The sequence below is a fragment of the Cimex lectularius genome, unplaced genomic scaffold, assembly GCF_000648675.2.
Source record: "Cimex lectularius strain Harlan isolate CLEC.00 unplaced genomic scaffold, Clec_2.1 scaffold203, whole genome shotgun sequence".
Taxonomy (NCBI): domain Eukaryota; kingdom Metazoa; phylum Arthropoda; class Insecta; order Hemiptera; family Cimicidae; genus Cimex; species Cimex lectularius.
The window spans coordinates 539,365-566,200 of NW_019392774.1; the positions used below are offsets into that span (position 1 = coordinate 539,365).

The following is a 26,836-nucleotide window of genomic DNA, read 5'->3' on the forward strand; positions in this document are numbered from 1 at the left end:
TTTTTCTGTTTAGTAATACATTGAAACCGTTTTTCACGTGTTTTTTTGAGTCATGAGGCACGAAAGTATAGGGAATACACCAAACAAATCCCTTATAATTGGGTCCAACAACTTATTTTTCTGTAATCATAACATGAGGAAAATGAGAACTGATCGTCGGCTGTCGTTGAATACAAAAAAATGCAATAAGGACAAATTTTATTTTTACCACGATTTTTTGTCACATTAAAAAAATTAGTCTATACTACTGTTTACTTCAATGCGGTTTTTATATCAATTGAAAAGAACCTAACTACTAATTTATTTCTCATGTCAAGAAGCTTTACTTTTCAGTCTGCTTGACCAATTTAAGCATACACCAATTTAATAAAATCGTATTTCATAATTTGCGGTTATTCTATTTTAATCTTGGTAAAAAAATTGTATGAAAAATGAGAAAAAAGAATTGGTTGGCTAAAATCTGTCGTTCAAAAAAAAAAATAATTATATAATTTTGAACATCGGACAGATGTTACTTCCGTAGGTTTCTTGTTAGAAAAGTACGTTTTGTTCGGTTTCTTTTGGACTACTTGACTTTTTTACTTACCACAAAGAAAATTTGGTTTTGATAATTGTTTTATCCAAACAAAAACAGTTTTAATTATAATTAGCTTTCAAATTATAAATGCAAATTGTAATTAAATCTGCACACACACAGCCAACAGCCAATTTAACCACGTTGATTAATTGCACCTCACTTTTTTAAATCTGCTTTCAGTTCAATCGAAAATTAATATTTAGATTTCCTAAAAAATGAATTTCTCCTTGAATATTTTTTAACTAGTTTTTGTTACCTCAGTACTTATCGTAGGGGCACTACTACCAACCACCTAGAAGTGTTACCGTACATATTTTGTTAAGAAAAATATAAATCTTAAAATCTTGGATGCTTTCAGTTCAAGCGAAAATTAATATTCAGACTAACTGAAAAAATGAATTTCTCCTTGAATATTTAAACCAGTTTTGTTACCTCAGTACTTATCGTAAGGGCACTACTACCAACCACCTAGAAGTGTTATGTACATATTTTATTAAGAAAAATATAAAACTAATGACTAGAATTCACACAATAGGCATATTGAATAAATTGTTAATTTGACCCAGAAAAATGGCTAAACGTGAATTCAAAGCGTTAAATCATGTGAATGACGACGATGGATGCAGATGGAATTTATATAATCGCGGCGATTTGACGTACTAAAAATTTTGAGGCGTTGAATTTCACACACATGAAAAAATGCTAAAAATACATGTTTAGTCAAGAGAGCATTAGAAAAAAAACAAAGCAAATACTTCCTTGTGCATTTTGGCAATATTTTGCTTTTATAAACATTGTTAGTTTTAACTAATTATGTGCACAATTTTTTTTCCAACCATGCAGATACTTTGTATTTTGTAAGAATACTTTAAAAATCCACTAACCTGAGTCGTCAACCTAGAGATTGCTTCCTATTGGCCTAATTAAGAGAAAAGAAGTTTGGGAAAAGAACACGTACGCTTTGTTTTATCAAAAACTTGATGTACTTTTGTAAAAACTATGTTTATTCATTCAATTGTAAAACTTCATTACACAAATAGTTATCCTAATAAAAATTTAAAAAATTCAATAATATATAACCGGTAGTTTTATTAGAAAATTTTTTGATATATGCAACTGTTACTGGTGCAACCAGTAGGAAAGGAATACATTGATAAGATGAAAAATTCAGCCTGAGCCTAATAAAAATTAAATAATTCAACAAAATATATATATAAAACCGGTAGTTTTATTAGAAAAATTTTGATATATGTAACTGTTACTGGTACAGATCAGTAGAAAAGGAATACATAAGATAAGAATTCAGCCTATACATATGTATCCTATTTTCACCGGTGGATAATAGGAAAACCAAAGCTATAAACCATAAGCTTTTAAGCCTTAAATTTATTATGCCTTAAAAGAAACAATCAAAGGAATAATATATACTAGAAAGAAATATGTAATAGTGTTTTCTCCCTACATACAGTAATTTGTTGATATAATTTAGTTTTTCTTTAAATGACGATTTATTACGATGGACAAATGATATCTATAAAACTATAAAAACAACTAAAATTATGATTTTTTTATAGGTTTACACCATCATTTAAACTCGTGTTATTCTGTACAGATAAAAATCAAAATCCGTCGTAGTTAATAGAATCAATAAAAATGTCCTAAGAATTACAAACATGCTTTCCGCAGAAAAAAATATAATTTATAAACAAAAACAGTAAATACATTCCAATCTAAAGAGAATACATACGTCGCTGTTTCTATAAATAGAATTGTTCATTCCAGCATTAAATAAAAAATAAACAAAAACAGGTATACAATTTTTTTCTTTTCATTATTAACAACGAAGACTTGTTCTGAGTATATGTATATTATAAATTGAAGTCCTTAATTGTTCTAAGTTTTAGATAAATATCACACAATCACAATCCAGAGGTCAGAGAGAAATCGGGACCCCGAGAACTAGCCGAAGAAGTGTGACGAAAGACAAAAGCCACATTTTTTTCTAGAGCGGCTTGAGACAAAAGCCGTGAGAGAATTGATGAATCTGATCGAAACACTCCTTCACCAGAATAAGAAGGGTAGAATCTAAATAAAACGAATAATACGTAACAAAAACGTTATGGCACAAGTGAAATTATTTAAAGAACAAATGTAAGTATAATAAAATTATGCCTAATTATTTGCCAAATTGAACAAAAAGTTGGCATATAATTAAACGTAAAAGTACACGAATAACAAAGGCCTATTTTGTCATTTTCAGCCTTTTTTTTGTCGAGGCATTCGTAAAACAAAATAGGCAGGTAATTTTTTAAGCTGAAAGGCAATAAGTTTATTAGGTTGAAATAATTTGGGTGATACCTTGTGTTTTTGTGCGATGCGTTGGCAGTTCCCTTCCCAATCCAACTCGACCAGCTATGCCCAAAAAGACAAGACAAGTGACGTTCAAGAAAGAAAACCCCGACGACCAATAGATAAATTAATTTTTATAGGACAAGAAATCTCGTCTTCTGGAACCGTCTAATTTAAAGTTGCTTCGCCGAATATTTTTCATTGGGGAAATACGTAAGAAATAACACCATCCTTCTGCGATTTTTAAGACTAAATAAACCTTCTCACATCTTAATTTTCAAAACAAAATACTGAAAATTGAGAACAAATTTAAGATAAAAACATGTTGGTTAAAATAAGATTCTGTAAACAGGCAAACTTACATTTTCGTTTTAAGATTGGTGGCTCCATATGAAATCAACTTTCAGTAGACCCATACATTTTGATTAATTTTACATTACTCCATAAAGTTGGGATTTTTAGAAGGTCGCTCTCCATATTAAATCAACTTTCAGTAGTCCCATACATTTTGATTAATTTGACATTACTTCATCATAATGTTGGGATTTGTAAAAAAAGTAAATTTGCTTTTGATATTCTTAATGCTTTTTATTTCATACAGCTGAAAACGGGCTCTAAATATTGGTCAAAAGAAACAATACGACTTGCCAGTTTTTTCCAACAGTGCAGAGATTTTAGCATTTGCTTCAGTTTTCTTGTTAGTGCTCCCCGCCTAGGGCAGCAGAAAAATTTCGACTGCAACTCAATTTTGAACAGGCAAGAATTGTTTTTGCTTCGTTTTTTTCCTTGAAAGTACTTCGCCCAGGGCAGCAGAAAAAAATTCCTCGACTGTAGTTTGACTAAAAATTAAATTTTGAACAAGAAAGAATTGTTCCCACGAACTGAATTAATTGCACATATTTAATTTTGTTCCATTCACACAAACCAATAAGCCATTTTACAGTCCAAACTTTTTGTGAAACTAAATTCCTCTTCTTTTATTTTGCACAATCTCTGGCCTGAAAATTTTTAACATTTTCTTGAAACTTCACTGCACAAATCCACTTTTTTTCATTTATACTCTCCAAATTCTCAAGTTAGCCACCAAAAAGCAAACCGATTCTTTTGGCAGAATGACTGATAATTTAGATCAAATGCTTTTTTTAATCCAGTGTAACAAGTCTTACTTTTTCATTACTCTTCCCAAATTTTACGGTGTTTGACCTAAGTGATAAGTTTTTAGACATTTTTTAACGTTTTCTCGCATCTTTTGCTTCTGGTATTCGCTGAAAATTAAATTTGTATAAGCAATGTTTTTCCTAAGTAACTGAATATCACTTTAGAGTTCCCCGTTTTTTTTACACTTCTGGATCACTTCCGTAAAAATTTATTCAGGGGTTGACTAATAAGTTGATACTTAAAAATCCCAGAAAGTAATTTTTGTTTTTGACAGGAACGACTTGTATTTTGCTTCTAGTTTGGCTGAAAATTTAAATGTGTGCAAGCACAATTTTTCTCTATCGGAATACTGGATTATATCGCAGGTTTCCTGCTTCATGTTATCTCTACAATTTTAGAACGATCAATTGTGAATCTGCCCTTGGGTTGACTGAAATTGTTATGAGCCGAACACTGCACAGCGACATTGAAAAAGTATTGAGAAATATATTTTTCCCCCTTGTGGAACTCCTCGATCCATTTCTCAGGGTCTACTGAAAATGACATTAACAAGCAAAAAAACTTGTACTACTGATGTAATCCAACCTCTTGTCAGAAGTAAATTTTTCCATCCACAATTGTATTTGCCAAACGGTGGGCCGAACTCTGTAGAACATCTCGGGAGAAGACTAAACTGTAGAACGGTGTGCAGGCAGTGTGCGCGTCCCAGGATCACACGGCAGGGAGGGTTGAATCTCGAACGGGCCGCATAAAAAACCGGTCAGGGTCGTCTCGGCCATCCACAGGGAGGAAAACCACAGTAACGAGTGGCAGACGCCATCCACGGCCTAAATCCCTAAGACGCCAGCCTCCTACGATGTTGGAAGAGAGAAAAACACCCGGCGAGTTGCATAGTCAGTTCTACCCCCGATAGCTAAACGAACGCCTGCTCCTATGATGCTGAGGCCTAGATTCCGCAAACGGTTTGGGGACTGCGCACCGTCTCCTACAGAGATGCTGAGGGGTCCAACAGCTTTACAAAACCTGCAGTTTTACCAAGGCCAGAGAATTATAGAGCCAGTCTTTCCTTCTGCAGTTCTGAAAACTTTCGTTAGAAACTCCCTCCGAAGGGAGGCAAAATATTTAACGAAAACCTTTCAAAAATGAATTACTTACGAAACTAGTTTTACATTTAGTTTGAATTGAATTTATTAACAAGTCTGATGTAGGTAAAATCCTTAGCTTGGAGACATTTAATGAACATTTTGGCCATGAACTGGGTCACTTCTGCATTCTGAAAATTGAGTTAAAACTCCCTCCCGCCAGGAGACAATTCCAGGACGACCAATTCTTAAACAATGTTTTAACGGAAAAACTACCTTCCCTTTTTTCTGATTAGCGGTCCTTATTCTATAGAACATTTCGTACTTTGTGCTTTCTGGTAGAATTTTACGGGTTTTTGTACTTCTTCCAAAACTGTTGCAACTCTGAAAATTTCTGTTATCCCCCTTTTCAGGGGAGGGAGGGGACGACATCTTAAATTTCAGAAATCAAGGGTACTTACAAAATTTATAAAAATTACAGGACAGCTTAAGCTTGGAGCCATTCGTTGATAAGCTAGGTCGGACTCCATTCTGAAAATCTCAATTAAAAATCCCTCAAACGGGGAAAAGACCATACACTCCGAAGAGAAACCAATACTGAACTAATCAAGACTAAAAATTTCAGGTAATGTCTACCTTGATAAGATTGCAGTCCTCAAAACAATTTCGCTTTTGTCCGCATTCTTCCAAAAATGTTGGCAACTGAAAATATTTGTTAACCCCTTACGGGGGAGGGACATGTTCTAAAAATTTTAAAAATAATTTGGTACTTACAATTCTTTAATTATTGACAGGGACACATGGTTGAAATAGAAAAAGCATCCAAACTTTTTGAAATAAGACGCCAACTCTGAAAATTCTTGTTAGCTTCCCCTTTTTTACAAGGGTACTGAGAGGACAGCATTTAAAAAAAATACGGCTCTTGGAAATTCAGCCGAAAAATCTACAATTTTGCAAAAACTAAGCCACAATAATTTGTGTACCTGATTTTTAACCGCGGTAGCCATCTCAGACCTGGGACGTACTCATTTTACGCTTCTTTTTATACTACTTTCTGAAAATAACTTCTTTAATTTCTGGGGAGGGGGAATCAGATCAGAAGCAGGACATCAATATGAAATATTTTTTAAAAATTATAAGCGTTACTAATTTTTAGATGCAGCATTTTCATTAATCTTCGTTCATTATTGTCTAACGTAAAATTTAAAAAGCACTTGCAAAGACCTGGAAGACCACGGACCGGCTTGTACCTAAGTCTGACCTTCCTGCCTCTCGAAAGCCGCCACTGTACAAAACTGAACTGGAAAAAATATTTTTAAGGACAAGAATTCGCATATGAATGCGAATAAATACAAAATTTTTAAACTTTACTGCATAAATTCTACCCAATTTTACAACACTTTAATATGTAGTCTGGTCTGCTGCCTCAATATTTTTTTTATTAAGTAGTTTTGTCTGGTCTGCTGCCTCAATTTTTTTAAAACCTATCGCTGAAAAATAAATATCCTCTTTTTTCGGGCAAATTTTCTATCCAAATTATTTCATTCAAAATCATTTCTTTTAACATTTTAGGTACATGGATCTAGTATTATTGTAAGCCATAATTTACGAAATATATTTCTAGATTACAACCAGCTGGCAACTGAAAAATATTTAAATTAAACCCCAAGCCCCCCTAAAGTTTTCTTTGTAAATTTACTTATCTTGCAGGGGAAGTTTCATCTTTATACAAAATTAAATTTCTATAATTTGTTATGAGTAAAAAATAATTTTTAAGATCCTCAGTCAGTCAGTTCTTTTTCATTTGCATATGCTGTTGACCCCTAAACTAAATATTCTGAAAAAATAACATTAAAAACAGGCCCCTCAGAAACGAGGGTATATAAAATTTATACGAAAGTAGTAATAAGCATGGATTAGTTATTACTTATCTGGGATTAATTTTGGGGCTAAGTTAACTTATTTAGATACTTTCTTCGTACAAAGGAAATTTTATCAACCTCATCCATTTATCTTCCATTATTTTAGTTCTTCTCTTTAATGTGTTTTCTTTCGTTTTTGTTTGTTAAGAAATTGTTATTGAAATTCTTTTCCTATTTTTTTCTTAATGTTTTTGAGTTGAGGTTGGTGCAAATAAAACAACCAAAAAACATCTGGTTTACTAACGGGAAGCGTACATGAGCAGAAAAAATACTTCAGGCATATTTCAAATTAAAAACTGAGTATTCAAAACTCATTTTCAACACTTCGTTCATTTAAAAAGAATAAGTTCTACTGAAATACTTCTGGGACGCCGTAGTTGAGAAAATCCAGTCTCGGTTTTTAAAAAGCCGCAAGGGTTTTATTGCCGTCGCATCGACCTCTAAAGATGCCGCATAGGGTTGTCCATCGCACAATTTTTTAAACGCGTAAACCTAATTCGTTGACCTTGAGCCAAGGTTAATGCGTCACAATAGAAAAAGAACATACATTTTTCATATTTGTCATAAGAAATTAAAAATTGGTGTACCACACAACAGAAGGGGATAGGGGCTTCACGCCACACAATTCTGGTCACACTCCATCCGGTTCACAATACGACCCCTGTGTAAGGACCAAAATTGTATGAGGCACACATTAAACAAATATTTACATTATAAAAACCATTAAAACATACATAATATTAGAGGTGAGCATAATAGAAAAAATATAAGGCAAAACCATCTGAAAGTAAAACGATTGTTAATCACGAGAGCCGCCGACAAGTGAACACTTAGTAGTTTTTAGATCAGGTAAATTCCCGATTCTTCTTACCCTTGAATAATTTAATAAAAATCTTAAATAATAAATAATTGTTAATAAAAAGAAAGTCATTGTGACCTTCGTTACTTCGCCATTATGGCGAACTCCCCCCCCTCCAATAACTCGGGAAGTATTGATTTAGATCCTACATAACTATTAAACAGTATAATAAGCTGAAAATAATAAAAACAAGAAATAAAATTAGACTGCACATCCCTAATAAAGTAGTTTTTAGATCAGTTAAAAATTCAACTTAAATTCTCGATTCTTCTTACCCTTGAATAATTTAATAAAAATCTTAAATAATAAATAATTGTTAACAAAAAGAAAGTCAATGTGACCTCGTTACTTCGCCATTATGGCGAAGAGGTATTGATTTTCTCTTATCTTTTCTCTTTTGAAGAAAAGATCCTACATAACTGTTGAACAGTATATAAATAAGCTGAAAATAATAAAAACAAGAAATAAAATTAGACTGCACATCCCTAATAAAGATGGCGGTAGTAGGCCTGTAGTAAGAACGTACAAACATCAATAATAAATAAGAATAAATGAATCAGCAAAAACTACAAATATAATTCATGATAATGTTTTTACAATGGCCAGTCTGAATCCTGCATTAGACAAAAACTGTATTCAGTAAATTCAGTATGAGTAAATAAAACAGTAAGAAATGATTAAACAAAAAGTCACTGCGCATTAAAAATGCTAAGATGGCGGATTGAACTGAAAACTAAAATCCATACTATTTCCTTCCTATCAAACCAAAAAATTATCAAAATTAATCATTATTGACAAATATTAGAATAATTCAAGTTGGCAAGCAATAATAATTATAACGAATGATTGCGCGTAGACGACATGGTGGACCTGAAAATCCTACAATCACTACATTCAGGTTAAATAAATTTTAAAATAATTTCTCCTATCATAAAGAGAACAAGTTAACAAAAATCGTCAAATAAGTTACAAATAAAGTCTAAAAGATAAAAAGAGTCGGGGGGACTTGGCTCATTTTGAATCCCTACCTATTGGGTCAAATCATGTAAATGAACGCTTTCTTTCCCTTTAAAATTATAAATTAACAAAACAGCAAAGTTTTTAATAACAATAGTAAAATAAGGTATGACCTAAAAAAGAAGTCAGGGCTACTGCGCAACGTCACAAAAAAAAATGGCCGTCGTACATACACGGACTTTCTCTTCGAAATCCTACCTAGAAAGTCAAATCTAAGTAAAATAACCAATTTCTTTCAATCTAAAATTATAAATTTAATAAAAATTTAGTTTTTATTAACAATAATCGTAAAATGACCTAAGATAAAGTCAGAGCTTATGTGCACGTTAGGTAAAATGGCCGCCGTACAAGCAGGAACTTTTTAACTATTGCGTAACCATTTTCATGAACTTTATGTAAAGGAAAAACTTATAGTTTTCCCAAAAACTCAAATTTAAAGCAAACAGTCTAGTTTATAACAATCGTAAAATAGGTACTAAATAATACAAACGGCCTAAAAAGAAATTCAGGATGGTTTGCCACGTCAGACAAAATGTCCGCCGTACAAGTAGGAACTTTCCAACTATTGCGTAACAATTGTAAAGAACATTTTATACTTGGAAAAACAAATTTGTATTCCTAAAAACAAATACATTAGGAAAACAGCCTAGTTTATGAACAATCGTACAATAAGTAATATGGCCTTAAAAATAAATTAAGGTGTTAGCCACGTCAAACAAAATGGCCGTCGAACAAGCACGAAAATTCTATTAACAATCTGTAAGAACGTATATAAAGGATAAACCTATTAAAATTGTGTTTGTTTGCATTAACCGTTTAGAAAAGTTCTTCAAATTGTTAAGTAATAAAAAATAATTATAAAAAAATAATAAAGTATAGAGCCTTACAAGATGGCGTCGACCTTTGTGTCGAAGTAATTCTCATTTTATTTTGTTTTTTTTAAGTAAAAACCTTGTTAATTTCGCATTATTTTGTGGTAGTTATATCTAAGCATTATTCTGTAAAATAATTTTATTATTAATAAATGTAGTATTAGGGCTGGATCTAGCGGAAAATAAGATGCGTCGGTATTGCGCCATATTGAGTTAAGAACTGACCTAAACCCTCTGTAAAATTTTAAATTTAATCTACGTAAAAGTTTTAAATAGCTGTTCTATAAATAAAAGGATAGTAACTACATAAAAACCTTAAGCCTTAAAATATAAACCTTTTTCTCTATGCTCTCCTCGTAACATTACATTAATGATTAATAAAATGTTTTTTTAAACGCTTTTTAACAGTTGGTAGAATTTGTTTAAAAAACTTACGGTTCAAGTGATTCCAGGGTGTCGGAGATGGAAATCGCTGAGAACAAGAAATGACCTCATTTTCTCCTAGAGTCTAATGCGTCTAGCAGTGCAGCCTGGCCCAGCTCTCCAGCAGGAATGACGTCTCGGCTCGGGCCGTCCCTTTTATACCCTGGGGGTGGTGGGGGTCGAGAAACGTTCTAGAACTTTCTAGGCTCTAGACGAAATTTTCAATCCGAAGTCGGGATTTTTCTTTTAAAACTTTTTAATCCCGATTAGAAATAGTTTTGATCAAAAATCCTGACTCCAGCGAGCGGATTAATAAAGAAAAATACGTTTTTACCAATCGAAGGTTCAGTTTCAAGCGACGGCCGCTAGAACTTCTCCCACGACGTCACGACGCAACTGGCCCAGACCGTTTATTGATTTTCTCCTTTTCCAACTGAATGTTCAATTTATTCATTTGTTTTAATTAAAAACTGACAAAAGAGTAAATAAAAGTGTATAAAAAGTTTTTAAAAATGACTAGGATTATATTATAAAAATTCAAATCTACAAAAACATGAATAGAAATAAGTCGGAAACTCAAAAAAGAGTCGATCTGTGACGAAAACTTCAAACAAATTTATTACTTTAAAAGAAACAAATCAAGGCAAAACAAAATTAGAATAATTAAAACACATGTTGTAAATTGATTAAGATCAAAATTACATCCAAACAGTTTCAAATACGCAAAATATTTTTTTTTCTAAATTCTCTTTGAAATACTGCAAATACCAGGGTTTTTTTATATGGCCGAAACGGATCAGGTCCAATTAGACCGTGGAGCCTTAATTTCGTTGTTATTTTTTCCTTTGAAATAGATCAGGAAATGGCCCGATTTCGTTGTTTTGGTTTTTTTAGAATTAGAATTATAAAAGAAAAAGGAAATCTGGGTCTGTACAGGGAGCTGTAGTGAGTCGGATGTGTGACGAACCTTGGTTTCGAACACCAAAGGTTAACCTTGATACCGTCCTTAAAACTCGTAGGAAAACAAACGTAATTTTTTTTTGCCAAAACGCAGTGGAAAACATTTTACTGGAATTTCCCCGTGGATTTCCGTCTAAGGAAATTTTCGGGTTTGGTTTGGAGAAAGGCTAGGAAAAACAGAACGTAGGTGGAAGTGTGTTACTAAAGACAACGGAATTAAAAAAACCTACAATTTTTTTTCTATGAATTTAACAAAGAATGATTTATAATAAAACCATTTAGTTGAAGAAAAATGCGAATATTGAGTTCAAATAACAGAGGATAAAGACTACACTCCATAGAAATAACAATAAAACCTAAATTGATCGTTACTGATATAGAAAAACACAAAGATAAACCTATAATCAATTTTTTTCCTGTAATTTTCTCAAGGATTTTGTTGTAACAGCTTTTGTTAAAAAAGAAAGAAATATTGGGTTTAAATAGCAAAGAATAAAGGTCATATACATCTTAGAAATAACAACAGAACTAAAATTGATCGTTACTGATATGGAACAACACAAAGATAAACCTATAATCAATTTTTTTTTTGTCATTTTATCAAGGATTTTTGTAGCAGTGTTAGTTATAAAAAAAATGCGAATATTGGGTTCAAATACCAAAGGATAAAGGCCAAACTCCTTAGAAATAATAACAAAACCTAAATCAATCGTTACTGATATAAAAAAACAAAGATTTATTTTTTCTGTAATTTTCTCAAGGATTTTGTTGTAACAGGTTTAGTTTAAAAAAAGCAAATATTGCGTTTAAATATCAAAGAATAAAGGCCATACACATCTTAGAAATAACAACAAAGCCTAAATTGGTCGTTACTGATAAACAAAAACTCAAAGATAAACCTAATGATCAATTTTTCCTATAATTTTCTAAGGAATTCTGTTGTAGTGTCTTTAGTTTAAAAAAGAAATGCGAATATTGGGTTCAAATACCAAAGGATTAGGGCCATACACTCTATAGAAATAACAACAAAACCTAAATTGATCTTTACTGAAATAGAACAACACAAAAATAAACCTATAATCAATTCTTTTGTGTAATTTTGCATAAAACATGGGAATATTGGGTTCAAATAACAAAGGATAAAGACCATACACTCCTTACAAATAGCAACTAAGCCTAAATCAATCCTAAATGGCCAATATGCTAGACCATAAGGCCAAAAAAAAACCTAAATCAATCGATATTGATAAAGAACAACACCAATATAAACCCATGATCAATATTTTTCTGTAATTTTCTCGAAGATTTTGTTGTAACTGCTTTAGTTAAAAAAAGCAAATATTGCGTTTAAATGCCAAAGAATAAAGGCCATACACATCTTAAAAATAACAACAAAGCCTAAATTGATCTTTACTGATATAGAACAACCCAAAGGATCAATAGGATCAATTTTTTCTCTAATTTTCACAAGGATTTGTTTTTTTAGCAACTTTAGTTTAAAAAAAATGGGAATCATCAAAACCTAAAACAATCATTACTGATATGGAACAACTCAAAGATAAACCTATGATAAAATTTTATTTTTTAGATAAGCGTATGATCATTTTTTTTATCATTTTCTCAAGGGTATTGTAGCGGCTTTAGTTTAAAAAAATATATATACATATATATTTTTCTCTCTTTCTAAAAAGAGTTTCTTTAAATTAGGGGTAGTCCAATAGAAACGTAGTTTTTTTTACAACAATAACTTAAATTAAAAAAAATGAGAAAATTGGGTTAAAATACCAAAGGATAATGGCCATACAGTCCGTAGAAGTTATTATTAAACCTAAATCTATCGTTACTGATATAAAACAACAAAGAAACGCCTATAATCAAATATTTTGTCGGAATTTTCCGTAGGATTATGACATACGAGTTTTATCTGGATAACGGTCAATATTGGATTCAAATACCAAAGGATAAAGGCAATATAGTCTTTAGAAATCATAATAAAACCTAAGCATGTTGTCAGTTTTGTAAAACGCCATGAAGAAAAGCTTGAAAGCAAATATTTTCTTGGGATTTTCCATAGAATTTTGATCTACAGGATAAAGAGTGAACGGGGGGGGGGGTTCAAATACCAAAAGAAAATGGCGATACAGTCAGTGTCATTATAAAACCTAAATCTATAAAATAATATGATATAAAACAATAAAATAAAAGTTTATAATCAAGCATGTTGGAATTTTCCCAAGGATTTTATTTTACAAGGTTTAGTTGGTGAAAAAAGGGCTTGCTTTAGGTTCAAGTACCAAAGTATAAAGGCAAAGTCCCTTTTGTCTCTTTACCGTTATGTATTGTTGAAAAGGGCCTTTTGTCAATAGAGATCGTTTATGGCCCTTTCAGATTTTTAAGTTTCACAGACCTCCCTACTCTCAGGCAAAATTTAAAAGGTTGACAACTTCAAAAACCGATGTTGCAAACATTTAAAACTCAATGGTTTAGCAATAAATTTGCAATATATGCTGGAATTTATTGCGCAGTTTTTGTTTATATTTTATCTCGATAAAAAAAATTCCTCTGTTTACCAAAGATAATGGGGGACTAATCTATTTCAACACTTGTATTCTTCGACCATTAGGTTTTTAAAATTTTATTTTTATCCATTGAAAAATTGGACCATATTTTGATTGCTTATATTTCCAATTAATAATTGAGATTAGATAACTGCTACAGAATTGTTAGATATGTTCTTAAGGTCTTCGGAAGTGAAGAACATGAAGTTTGGTCGTTTCCGGCCAACCGGGTCCTCTTTTCCTCGGTGTTATGGCGATGAAATATAGTTAATTCGGCAAATGGCCATATTAAGTTGATTCTTTGCGTAAATATCAAGCCGCAATTCCCTAATATCACGTGTATAACGATCTGAAACCACCTCAATCATCACTAACCTCATTAACCATCCCAAACCAATCAATATTAAGATCCTTAATTATCTCACATAATCTTGAAATGTGGTGGCCATCGTAAATCATCACTAACCTCCTTAACCATCTCAACCTATTGTGAAATCTGGTATAACACTATTATTAACTATCTTTAGCCAACACTGATCATCTCTAGCTACCCTTAACCATAATTATCTAATATCTAGTGTATAACAATCTAAAAACCATCATCACTCATCAATAAACCATCTCAAATTATTGTAAAATCTCGTGTCACCACTAGCCAAAATTCGTCTAGCCGACGCGAGCTCAAATTATCATGTATCTGATGTGAAACCATCCCATACAACCATAAATCAGCACTAACCATCTTCAACCATCCCAAATCATCATCAATCATCACAAACCTCCTTAACCATATCAAACTTGTCTGAATCTTGTGTGAAACCATACCATACCAACATAAATCATCAGTGACCATTCTAAACTACCATCAATCATCATTAACCTCCTTAGCCATCTCAGCCTATTGTGAAACTAATATTGACTATCTTTAACCAACACTTATCGTCCCTAGCTACTCTCAACCATAATTACACAATATCTGGTGTATAACACTCTAAAAACCATCATCAATCATCAATAAACCATCTCAAATTACTGTAAAATCTCGTGTGAAACCATAATTATCATCACTAGCCAAAATTCAACTAGCCGACGCCAGCTCTATCTTGTAAATGATGTGAAACCATCCCATACAATCATAAATCATCACTAACCATCTTTAACCATACCAAACCATCGTCAAATCTAGTTTAAAACTAACAATAACCACATCTAGCCCCCATAATCAATATAATCTAATATATGGTATGTAACTTTCTAAAAACTATCATCACTCATCACTAAACTATATCAAATTATCGTCTCTTGTCGACCCTAGGTCAAATTATCAATAAAATATCGTGAAATTTGGTGTGAAATCATTCCCAACCTATCTTAATAACCATTTTTTAAATATTAAATTGATAATTTGTTGTATTCGCGAGAAGCGGTCAAGAAAGAGATAGTTTAGTCATCTTCTGGGCATATATTGAGGCGCTATTCTTGTGGTGTCATATTGGTGTTGTGTGAAATTGTTTTGAATCATTAATTGTTGTGTTAATTTCACACAACACCAATATGACACAAGAATAGCACCCTACTGTATGCTCTGAAGATGACCCGAATAAAAGTCGAAACGTCCGCAAAAAACGAAAAAGGTGTTTTTCTCGTTCTTTACCGCTCCCTAAACGAAACTATCGTGTACCTGGCTAACCCACCACTGAAGATGCCGAAATCTACCAGACAAAAAATCGGGCTATTTCAAACAAAGATCAAACTAAAACTTTCAGTTTATCGTTTTATAAGATCTTAAATCGTTCAAATAGGGAAACGATCAAAAATATTTGCCTCCTCCACTAAACATACAATGGGATTTGGGGAAAACACAAGTCCATATATTTACATATTTATTTTAGAAATGGTTTGAGGTGGGCTATGTCGTCACTTTTTCTAAAAGATACTTCTACTCATAGAAATACTTCAGTGAGTAGAAAGAACTATGTATTTTTAATGTTCAATTCTCCAGGTTTACACGGAACGAAAGCCTTAAAAGGCCAGGATTGCAATTTCAAAGGGGGCGAAAGATGGAGAGGAACTTTAGAACCGGCAACGTCGCCCTGTTTACCGACCTAGAACCCCAACTACGCCGTTGTAAAGGGGGGGACAGCTGCCCAAAAATAACCGTCTACACAAAGAAATAAATATAAATCTTTCGTCCTTTCCCATGGGAAATTGCTAGAATTATTCCAGTTCAGCAGTCCCTCCTCTTATTACATAACTGCAGGAATATCAATTATTTTATACGTCTGCACTAATGGGAAAAAAGGCAGACAATGTATATATTTTATATGCGGTATATATTGATTCCTCCAATCAGAATAGTAGTCATCATCACGTCCTTGTTGCGCAACTTGTTGGCTGATGAATAATATGAATGAATCATCAATCAACCAGTGATGATTCATCATTTCTTTCTCTTTCCATAACTATATTTAATCTTTTTCGTCTCTCTCTCACTCTCTCTCTCTCTCTCTCTCTCTATCTCTCTCTCTCTCTCTCTCTTCTCTCCCATCTGTTATTTTTTTATACATCTCTCTCATTTTTTTCACTTTATCTGTTTCATTTTCTTTCACTTTCTTTGTTTGTGTTTACATGTAAGTCTATTATCTCTCTGTCTCACCATATTTCTTTCTATTGAGAGGTTGAGATGGGAAGTTAGTGTCCGAGTGGATCGAGGTCACGATAGCTCAAGTGGTAGAGCAGCGGCCTATGTAGCTGAAGATCGTGGGTTCGAATCCTGCTCGTGCCATTGACTTTTTTATCTCAACTAAAAACCTTAATTAATTGTAATATATTAATTGGTCAAGCGGACCACGAAATTAGTNCTTTCTCTCTCTCTTTAAAAATACTTTTTAATTTTCATTCCTTAAGTTTTAGTGTACGATCGTCTCATAGAAAAGTAATTTAATTTTAAAATATTACAAAAGGCAAGGACGCTTAACATATGCCACGGAAAATATCAAAATGTATGACTTCTATCTTTATTTTGTTTTAAAGCTTCTTAAAGTGATATCATCTCATGGAAAATTGCATGTTTCGTCACATTGAGTTCGTTCTCTCTTTCGAGTGGAGATAATATTTCCAGAGTGGAGATATATTATTTAATATTATTTTTTCCGGGGGATAAAATAGTTGATAAACGTTGAAAAATATCTATAAATAAGGGGCAATACTATAAATATCTTTCAATTCAACCCGGATAAGCACCCTCACTTCCCTTGTTTCGCAATTCCTATGACTCACCTTGAGTTTCGCGATATTACCCCCACAAAAAAGACTATCTGTACTAAAAGTCAAAGAAATGCAGGATTTCAAAATATTGAGCATGTTGTCTAATATTCTGAGATTAAAAGTACCTGAAAGCCTGTATAATAAATATATTTTTTTAGAAATGAAAGCAGGCATTCCGATTCAAAAGTAGTTATTCCTTTGTGTAAAACAAAAATGTATCATAACTTATTTTACCAGAAATCCATAAGACTTTATAATGATTTAAATGAAAATATATGTTTGTCAAGCCACAGTAAATTTAAAAATAGATATAGACTAAGGTTGTTGGACAATTACTAACTAAAGTATCTGTTTATAAATATCAAAACATAATATAATTTAATTTATTAGATATAATGTAATTTAATTTGAATGATTGTACATAATTAATAAGATCGATTGTGATATTTAATTGTGATAGAAAATGGGTATATTTGAATTAGTGAATGAAATGTAATTGAGAATACAGAAAATAAAGCCAATGATATTATTAATAATGTATATAGAATTAATAACTATTAATAACTTAGGGTATCAACTAGGCGTCTGTGTGTGCTAATAATGAATTGTACTGAATATGTGTAAATCTCGTTAAATGTAAGAGTGGTTTATGTAAACTAAATTTTGCGAGAATAAATAAATCATCTCTCTCTCTCTCTCTCTCTCTCTCTCTCTCTCCCCTCTCCCTTCACCCCTCAACCCCTCCCCCTCTCTCTCTCTTTCTCTCTCTCTCTCCCCATCTCTCTCTCTCCCTCTCTCCCCCTCTCTCTCTTCCTCTCTCTCCCTCTCTCTCTTCCTCTCTCTCTCGCTCTCTCTCTCATGATTTCTATCTCTCACTCACTAACTCTAACCTACTCTAACCTAATAAAAAATTGCACAAAATAAATTTCAACATAATTTTGTTTTTACTAAGATTATTGTCTTTTTTGTTTTTTGTTGGATTCTTACTCTTTTTTTCCCCTTTATTATTATGTTAAATTTTACATCTATTGTTGTTCCTTTTTTTTTATTTTGTCTGAGTTTAGTGTAGATATTTTGCCCAATTTTTTATTTTATTTTGTTGTTCGATATATTTATCGTCTATTTTTTGTGTGTTTTGGTTGATTTTTCTTTCGAATTTCTAGATTAACCCCATTCTCCTTATTTCACACCGTTACCACTTTTTCCCCATTTAGCATAAAATTTCCGCATTCTGGTACGATGTATTATTATTATGTAATTAAATTAATTACATTAATCAATTATGTTAAGTAATTAATGAAAAGGGTATATCGCTAGAAACCTTATTGAACCAATAAATTGTTATGAAATTTGCCAAGCTTTACCGTGAAAGTTGCAATGAGGTTGCAAAATTAGTTTTTTTTTTTCAAATTTTAAATTTACCAGGTTTTGAAAAATTTAGTGTTTTTTTTTTAACCAAAAATTAAGTTGCCTTCTTAAAGGAAATTTAACGCTCTTTTCAATGTTTTTTTTTTTTTTAGATTTCCCCAAAAATGAATAGTTCAAGAGCTACAATATTTAAGTAGATTTGTGGCGAAAAGTATAGATAAGAAAAAAAAAAAATAAATAAAACGTTGAATATCTGCGAAAGGGTTGAGAATCGGACCACGTTTCATATGAATTTTTTTGTTTCATTTGAGGTGTGAAAATCATCGGCAAAGTTTGTGAGAAGAGCAGCCCGACACCCAGTATATATTTCGTGGATTTTATATTATGTAAAAATTTATATATTAATTAATAAAATTGGGTGAACGCGCTGAAATGTTTCTGCTTTATGAAAACGACAGGAATTGATTAGAAATCTTCTTCAGATCTGCTGATCATTTTAGAATAGCAAATAAACTGTGCTATTCCTCTTTGATAGATACATTTAGACATTGTGTTGTGCTGTTTACTTTGAAAAATTAATTCAAGCTTTTTTGAGAGAGGTCAGATTGATATGGATTTAGGCTTAGTTTCCTCTTGTTTGTTTTGGCCTACCGTTGCCTAGGCGTCCGACTATGCTGGACAACAACGACTGTAAACAAATCAACAAACTCTGTCTCTGTACAGTTTTTTAAAAATATTTCAATTGAGTGGAAAAAGAATCTTTGTAAAATGGGCGATCGGAACACTCTCCTTTACGATTCGACGCCCGAAAAACTGGGCCGGAAGAGACAGATTGGAGACAGAAACGTCGAAAAGGTCAAAACGACCGCCTGGGTGAGTTTCTTTCTTCCCTTTCATGTTCAATAAATACTAGGAGCAAAATACTATATACCAAAGGTGACGTCGGTTTTTTTAAATGTTTAAATTAAATTGATATTTATTACCATTTTACAGAGATTCGACCTACACCCGACATGTGCAAGATTGTTAATGTCTCTGTTTCTCTCTCTCTCTCTCTCTCTCTCTCTCTCTCTCTCTCTCTCTCTCTNTCCCTCTCCCTCTCCCTCTCCCTCTCCCTCTCTCTCTCACTCTCTCTCTCTCTTTCTCTCTCAATCACATCTCATTCCTTCGTTTTCCTCAGGAACTCTCCACCCATCTGTGTCTGTGTCTTTTCATAATTATTTGTATCAACACTGTCACTTTTTCTGTCTGTCTGCCTGTCCAGTAATTCCTGACCTTTTACATTCTTACATAAACTGTTTTATTATTCTTTGTTCCTTAACCATTCCCTTTATTTTTGCTATGTATTATTTGTCAAATATGTTTTTTTCTTTATTGCTATGTCATTAATTATTGTTTATGTATAAGACAATATTACTTTTTTATTTGTTAATTTTTATATAATTAATATAATATAAATAAGCTTATAATTAATACTTTATCATGATAAAAATAACTTAAAAAAATTATACTTTAAATGATACTATTAAAATTATAAATTATAATAAATTTAATTTGCAATTTTTAGAATGAGAGTGAAACAGAATTACCTGAGATTCGGAAATACTCGAACCCTTCTGTGAGTGAAGTATCGGAAACAGTTTTCATTGGTGATGTTTCTCCTGTGCACTCATCGCCAGGGCGTTCTGACAAAGAACTTTTAAAGGTTTTTCCCCATATATCTCTTCATTAGGGTTGTGATTAATTGAAAATTGTCAGATCCACAGGCCTACACCGATAAGAGCGATGGTCAGGTCTGGCATTTCAAGTTACCCAACTCCTGAAAAAGTATGTTTTTATTGTTTTTTTCTTCAAGGTGTATATTATGAGCTATGATATATAATATATTTAATTTTGTTTTAAAGAAGAGGGACGAAGCGAGAAAGGATGCAGGAAGCGAGAAGCATAGCGAGATCTCATCCCTTAGGAGCGTAACACCTCACTCGGATTCCCGATCATACAGGGAACGCATAAAAGAAAGAGTAGCAGCGGCCAAAGTACAAATAAATACAGCTTAATGATGTTCAGGATAATTAATAAAAAAATTTCTAGGAAAGGGCTCTAGCTTCGAGTCAAAAAGGGCCTGTACTTCACAGAGGCAAATCACCTTCTGCAAAATCAGACAATGTAAGTAAAAAAAAAGTTGACTGTTTTTTAAAAATAAATGATAAAACATTAATTATAAACACAATTTAATTTTTTCTTCAAGAATATTTTCCTAAAAATCTTTCCTTTCTAGCAGCCTTATAAATTTTAGATTGTTGGCTGAAATTTGCTAATAAATTTGTGGATAATAATTAATGATTTATGTCCTGGTATTTGGTGGACCTTAAAATTTGGAAAAATATTATAATTATTTATTGGTGTGTAAATTAGTTGGATAAGGAAGATGAAGAGGTTGAAGAAGCAATGAGGAAGCACAGGGCGATGAGGACTAGATGGAAAAGTGCCATGACATCAGCCCAGGTTTTGTATTTCTTGCAGAAAATGATCCATTTAATAAATTTTCAATTGTATTTTAACCGTAGGTGGCAAACATCCAGTCGGGTTACGACATGTTCAGCAAGAGCTGGGAAGAACCTACGACGCCTCCCAAAAGCAGGGCCATATCTGAGGAGAAATCAGGAAAAGGTGGATTGAGGAAAATTCAAATGATATTTTTATTTATTATTTTTTAATTTAAGGAGATGAGAGTGAAGACGAGAAGCTTCTTTGCCACGAGGTCCTCGGTTCGCGGGAAGACGACTGGCTTCCACTTTTCAACTACGAACCACCATCTCAGACTGACTTCCAGCAGCTGAAGCAGAAACAAATCGGCATATTTTTCTGCCCTTCAACTTCCCCAGGTATTTTAATTTGAAAAATAAGCCAAATAAATATTGACGTTTTTATTTTTTGCAGTTTGGTAGTTTCTGATTTATCTCCTCTGCCTATCTTCCAAAATTATCGTGATATCTTATAACCATTCCTATCCATCTTTTACCACCATTAACCATTTCTAACAAAACTTAACCTAAACGATCATCTCTAACCTAAACTATCATGGTATCTGGTGTATATCCTTCTTACTGATCCTTAACTATTCTTAACACAAATTTTAATGGTATCTGGTGTTTGTCCAACTAAATATTCATCACCCCACAGACCGCAAGGAGAAATGTCATAATTGTCTTTAATTTGCTTTAGTCCCCATAGAAGAAAAACTGGAGCCAAACATGACGCCGAGGTTTTTAGAGGATGAGGGACTTTATGTCGGTAAAAGTGTGAAAATACCATGGAAAAGGTTGAACAAGATCGAACAGAGGATAATGGCCATGGGCTCCGAAAGGCTCTGGTTTGGTGAAGACGGTGAGCTCAAGGGTACACCCGATCCGCTGGACCACCGTCGTTTTCGGCACAACTTGGAAGACATAGTTGACCCATCTTTAGTCATCTACAAACCAGTAATTCCATCATACATTAAATAAAAATATATTTAATTCTTATTGTTAAAAAATATATTTTTAGGCTGTTGTCGAAAAAAAAGATTCAGTAGGTCTTGACATTTCGAGCGAAACGCCACACATCCTTGAAATCGACTTGGGAAAGATTGAGTTCGAGCACCACCCTCTGTTCAGCGAAGAAGAGACTTTAAGCGCCAAACTTAAATATATGATAAACGCTTTGGACAACATATCATCAGACAGACTCGGAAGAAGATTGCAAGCATTAAGAAACAGCAATAAAGCAGGAGGAGAAGGAGACAAGTGAGTCAATTTATTATTAACATTGGACACGTATAAAAAAACAGAAAAATAATTTTAAAGGAGAAAAATGAAAAAAGAATTAAGAGAAATAAGAACAAGGTGGCTAAATGAGAAAAAGTGTGAAAGAGAGCTTACACAAATGATCCTAGAAACGTGGAGGGATTTGAAATCAATGCGTACCACACAGGGATATCAAGTAACTAATATCAGGCTGATCATCGTGATGAGGGATCAACTCCCGCATGAAAACGAATGGGACCAGCAAGTTGAAATGTAAGAAAATACCAATTTTGAAAGTTTTCATATTAAACAAGTTTCCATTAAAGGTTTGTCCAAGAGATGGAAGAAGAGGCCGAGGAGGAGTATTCTTCCGAGATGGAAAGCTATAATAGAAAAATTGAACAATGGAAGGCACAGTGTGAAGAAGAGGAGACGACAGGCGACGAGTCTGGATCGACAAGGCCTGAAAAACCGAAGAAGATCTCCAGACAGAAGATCAGGAAAAGGGTCGTCAGTGAATTGGCCCTTTCACTGAGGCCTCCTGATGAGCCGATACTCGAATTGAGCTTGGTGTTCGATGACAACGTACCTGTGACTGTAAGCAACAAACAGGAGCAAGAAAGGAGAAACGCTGTGGGTAAATCACAACTCTGGGTCGTGCTCAGGCACAATGATAAAGAGGTGGATCGTGTCAAAGCTTTACAAGAACCAAACTTCGTTTACCAAATTGCCTACAGGTATATTAATGAACATTTTGGTCTTTTTCAACCCATCATGCGTAATCTCTAACAATCCATAACCATCCTTTGCCATCATTAATACTAATAAGTTAATTTTCACGTTTTTGTTTTAAGGTTTGGGCTGAAGTTGACCCAATGGCCTAAGTCTTTAGGTCTACGGTTGATAGATGAAGGACTCTCACCACTTTTTGGAAAGAAGCCTATTGCTGAAATATATATTCCAATTCCTGGAAGGTTGTAATGAAATATATGTATAATTTATATTTTATATTTTATCCTTAACCATCTATAACTATTTTTACCCGACCTTAATCATCTCTAACTATCCCCATCATTATATCTGGTGTAAAAAGTACCTTAATTTAGATGCTATTTATATTTTTCGTTCTATAAAGGATATCCACGGAGGTGGCAGATTGGCAAAACTTTGAATTCAGTTGTGGTCACATAACTGGCGAATTGTCGCACTCAGGTGTCGGAACATCGGTCAAAAAATTGACTTCAGGCACAATCAGTGTGCGGATGGGCTGGGCCGAACCTCTACCAAATATCCTTCCACCTTCAAAGTATTTTTTTTAATACGCTTAATAAAAAAATAATTCATATTTTTATTAATATTACAGATCTCACAAAGACGTGTCCAAGGGGAAGAACAGCGACGTTGAAAAATTAAAAGAGTGGGTCGAGCAGGTCCAACTGGACCCGAACGACCCAACGAACGCTGATCTACTTGAGTACATCAAGTCAAAAGAGGAAAGGATTGACTTTGAAAGGCAGCAACGAGACAGCTCGTGCTTAGATCTATGCACAGACGAGGACATTTCAGAAAATCCAAGGCTCAAACTCCTCACCCTGCGCCAAGCCGGTCAACCTGAATTCCGTTCTATGAGAAAGGTTCCTCTCAATGACCGAGAAATCCCTAAAGACATATTTAAGGTAAAACTCTCTATAAACAAAAAACAAAAATAAAAAATCAATAATTTTATTATTATTATAATATTGAAACCAGATGTATCAAAAAAGGATAGGATTAGTGAAAAAGAAAGGAAAATGTGGATTAGACGATGTCAGGGAAGAGGGAAAAATATTCCTTGATCAGCTTAGGGAAGAAGTGACCAAAGTTTGGAGACAGGAGCACAACAAAACATTCCGTGAAATGGTCCACGAAGAACCTGTGCCTGATTTATGGTAATATATTTCTTCCTGACTATTTGTTGAATTGGTTAGTAATTTATAATGTTAGGACGTTAGGGTTGACATTTATGAAATGGCTACAGCCTAAGAGGCCTCTCAGGCCGAAGAGAAAAGGTCGGAAGAAGCTTCCTGTCAAAAGTCTCGTCGGTCAACAACTTGAAGTGATTATTAAAAAAAAAAAAGGTTCAAACTTTCAGGTTTTACTAATACTGAATGTTTAGATAATGGTGAATATAGGACGAGCTTTTGAAGTCCCTGTTAGGAAAGAGGAGGACAAAACTTCTGAGGACTTTCAAGTAGTGGCTGTCAGGCCTTTTGTAGAAGTTACGTTTCAGGATCAAAGGCGGCGTACGCCGACAGGCGAGGGGCCGAACCCGACTTGGAACCAAGACCTACATATTCCTGTTCAGTAAGAAATGTGCATTTATGGTTATTTAATTTAAACACCATTTAACATGGTTAAAAAGGACAAGATTAAAAATTAGAATATTTCAACAGTTAAAACATTGTGAGATTTGTGTGGTCTGTGAGATAGACTGATCATTGTATTGGTCATTTGGAATTTGTTTTAGTTGCCCTGCTGGAATTCAATCGGTTCAAGACTCTCTACATTTTCACCTTTATGATGAAACACTTGTCGATCTTGTCGAAGATGACAGGCTGAGGGAGACCAACATACACCAAAGAATGGGCCGTTACTGGCTCGGCAGCTTCAGAATACCATTTTCATACCTTTACCAATCGTCCAGGGTATTTACTGAATAAATCAGACGATATTTCTTTACAAAGGAGACAATGATTTTTATTGTGCAGATTGAAGGCACTTTTCAGCTCTACTCTCCTCCAGTTTTACTCGGCTACACCAGGGAATCTAAAGAATTCCGGGACAGCACTTTTCTGTCCATATTCGTCATGGTCCATCCTCCCCTACATCCTCCTGCACCATTCCTTGTAATAAACATTTTAAGTTGATCTATTTATTAAACTATTAAAAATAATTAATTGATCCAGGAAAAATTGGAAACAAAAGAAGAAACTTCTTTGGAAGTTCATCTCGAACAGTGGTTGTTGGAATTGAGTAAAAGTTTTCCGAATAGGAGAGTCGTAACGCTCGTCACAGACACTTCGAGTAAATCTGTATGCATCACAAGATATTTACGACCTATTAAACCTCCAGGTAGGTCCGTTTTAATAAATAATTAAATAATATATTTATGATTTTTTTTGTCAAAGAAATTATAGAGAATGAAGTGACGACGGTCGACATGGCGGCAAGGTTTGTCTCGATGATACCAGTCTCGCACAGCCATCAGCATGTTGTGGCAGGAATGACAGACATCTGGATGACCGCTGATGTATTTTTTTTTTTTAAATAATTTGTTTATTTTATTGTAAAATTTCATTTTTTGTTTTAAAGGAAATTCTTGAGCATTGTGTGACACCGCCTTACTCCCAGGCTACGCTTCTTGCTTGCTACTTGCTCTCGATCGATTCCGACTTGGAAGTCCGCCTCTTGTTTGGAACCGGTGTCCCTGGAGGTTCTTCTGTCTATATAATGACGCTGAGCAGGACGACAAAGGAGATCAAAATCTGGGACCCAAGCACTGGGAAGAAGTACACTCATTCCGACCCTTTTTGCCCGTTAAGCCGTGTCCACGCGATAGTCGACCATACAAACGTCTGTTTACTGTATCACATCTCATAATTAAATAAATTAATTGATTTTTACAATAGATTTGGGTGAATAGCCAAAAGGAAGAGTTGATTTCGCAGATAAACCTCGATGTGAATAAGCGTTATGACTGGTGGCCTGCATTCGGTCGTAGCATTTCAGCGCCGAAAGAGTCAGTACAACCAGAATCTCTGGTCTATTTGAAAACATCCCAAATGGAGGTGCAGAGACTTCAAGACAAACTTGAAAAACTTTTAAGAAACGCTATAATGAAACTGCGACATATGAATAGGTAAAAATATTGCAACTATGCTTTTAGAATTTTACTCAATCATTTTTTTTTAAACTTTCAGAACGATTTGGAACAGGTACGTTCAAAGTTCGCTTAGAAAACTGCTCCCAGAGTTAGAAAAATCAATGTGGACTGGCAACATTGGATCACCTCCTGATCACATACAAGAACTCCAGCATATCACATCATCCTACAAGGTTAAAACAACTAAAAAAAACCCTCCAAAATCTTCAACTTTTTTTAAAATTATAGATGTGTGGTTTTCCGATAAACATGTCCTACACGACACCGACTGCTCTCGTTGAAGCTGTAAAATCAACAGGTGTACATATGAACGACGCTCCAGACATTGAGTTCTCGATGGCTGTGTATATACATCCGTTCCCATCGAATGTACTTTCCATCTGGGTCTATGTAGCCTCCCTAATAAGAAGGCAATAATATTGTAGACATATACATATAAAAGAAAGAATATTGAAATTTTGATATAATTGCACACCTCATCTCACAATTATTTGGGTTAAGGTTGCTTAGATGGTTATGAATGATGGCTCATAATGGGCAGAGATTACTTTATTATTTCACCAATAAATTTAATTATGACTATTTAGAGGCTATTACAATAAATGCTGTAGTACAAGCAGACAGATTGGCCAGAGGACCTCCATGACCATGAAGGTACAGAATGTAATTGGGATAATAAGATCACACATAGTCCTCTATCTCAGAATGGTCCTCACA

At 33.6% G+C, this 26,836-nt stretch overlaps 1 protein-coding gene and 2 long non-coding RNA genes across 3 annotated transcripts; 2 read left to right on the forward strand and 1 right to left on the reverse strand.

Moving 5' to 3' along the window:
• Positions 1–1,641: 1,641 nt before the first annotated feature.
• On the reverse strand, positions 1,642–10,664 carry LOC106665917. Its single transcript, XR_001340361.2, has 4 exons — positions 10,272–10,664; positions 3,289–7,749; positions 2,936–3,216; positions 1,642–2,662 (listed from the first exon to the last, which is right to left on the reverse strand). It is a non-coding gene; the product is annotated as an uncharacterized LOC106665917 (long non-coding RNA).
• On the forward strand, positions 7,756–9,805 carry LOC106665918. The gene is made up of 2 exons (XR_001340362.2): positions 7,756–7,937; positions 8,188–9,805. It is a non-coding gene; the product is annotated as an uncharacterized LOC106665918 (long non-coding RNA).
• An 8,382-nt stretch (positions 10,665–19,046) lies between the features above and the next one.
• LOC106666027 (coiled-coil and C2 domain-containing protein 2A) lies at positions 19,047–26,581 on the forward strand. Its single transcript, XM_014392898.2, has 26 exons — positions 19,047–19,285; positions 19,980–20,117; positions 20,171–20,239; positions 20,317–20,448; positions 20,504–20,578; positions 20,828–20,917; positions 20,980–21,082; positions 21,136–21,297; positions 21,638–21,894; positions 21,959–22,197; positions 22,258–22,470; positions 22,524–22,934; positions 23,052–23,171; positions 23,333–23,503; positions 23,561–23,873; positions 23,947–24,125; positions 24,181–24,292; positions 24,353–24,540; positions 24,704–24,881; positions 24,945–25,082; positions 25,143–25,308; positions 25,365–25,486; positions 25,549–25,809; positions 25,866–26,095; positions 26,157–26,292; positions 26,348–26,581. Exons 1-26 carry the CDS (start codon positions 19,181–19,183, stop codon positions 26,534–26,536), a joined length of 4,497 nt encoding a protein of 1,498 aa, XP_014248384.1. The 5' UTR covers positions 19,047–19,180; the 3' UTR covers positions 26,537–26,581.
• The last annotated feature ends 255 nt before the right edge of the window (positions 26,582–26,836 follow it).

Excerpts from the sequence above, each read along its gene's own strand:
- LOC106666027 (XM_014392898.2), top strand. The coding sequence starts at position 19,181 with ATGGGCGATCGGAACACTCTCCTTTACGATTCGACGCCCGAAAAACTG. Across the intron at positions 21,895-21,958 it reads CTTTAGTCATCTACAAACCA|GCTGTTGTCGAAAAAAAAGA; the intron begins GTAATTCCATCA and ends ATATATTTTTAG. Across the intron at positions 24,293-24,352 it reads TCGTCGGTCAACAACTTGAA|ATAATGGTGAATATAGGACG; the intron begins GTGATTATTAAA and ends CTGAATGTTTAG.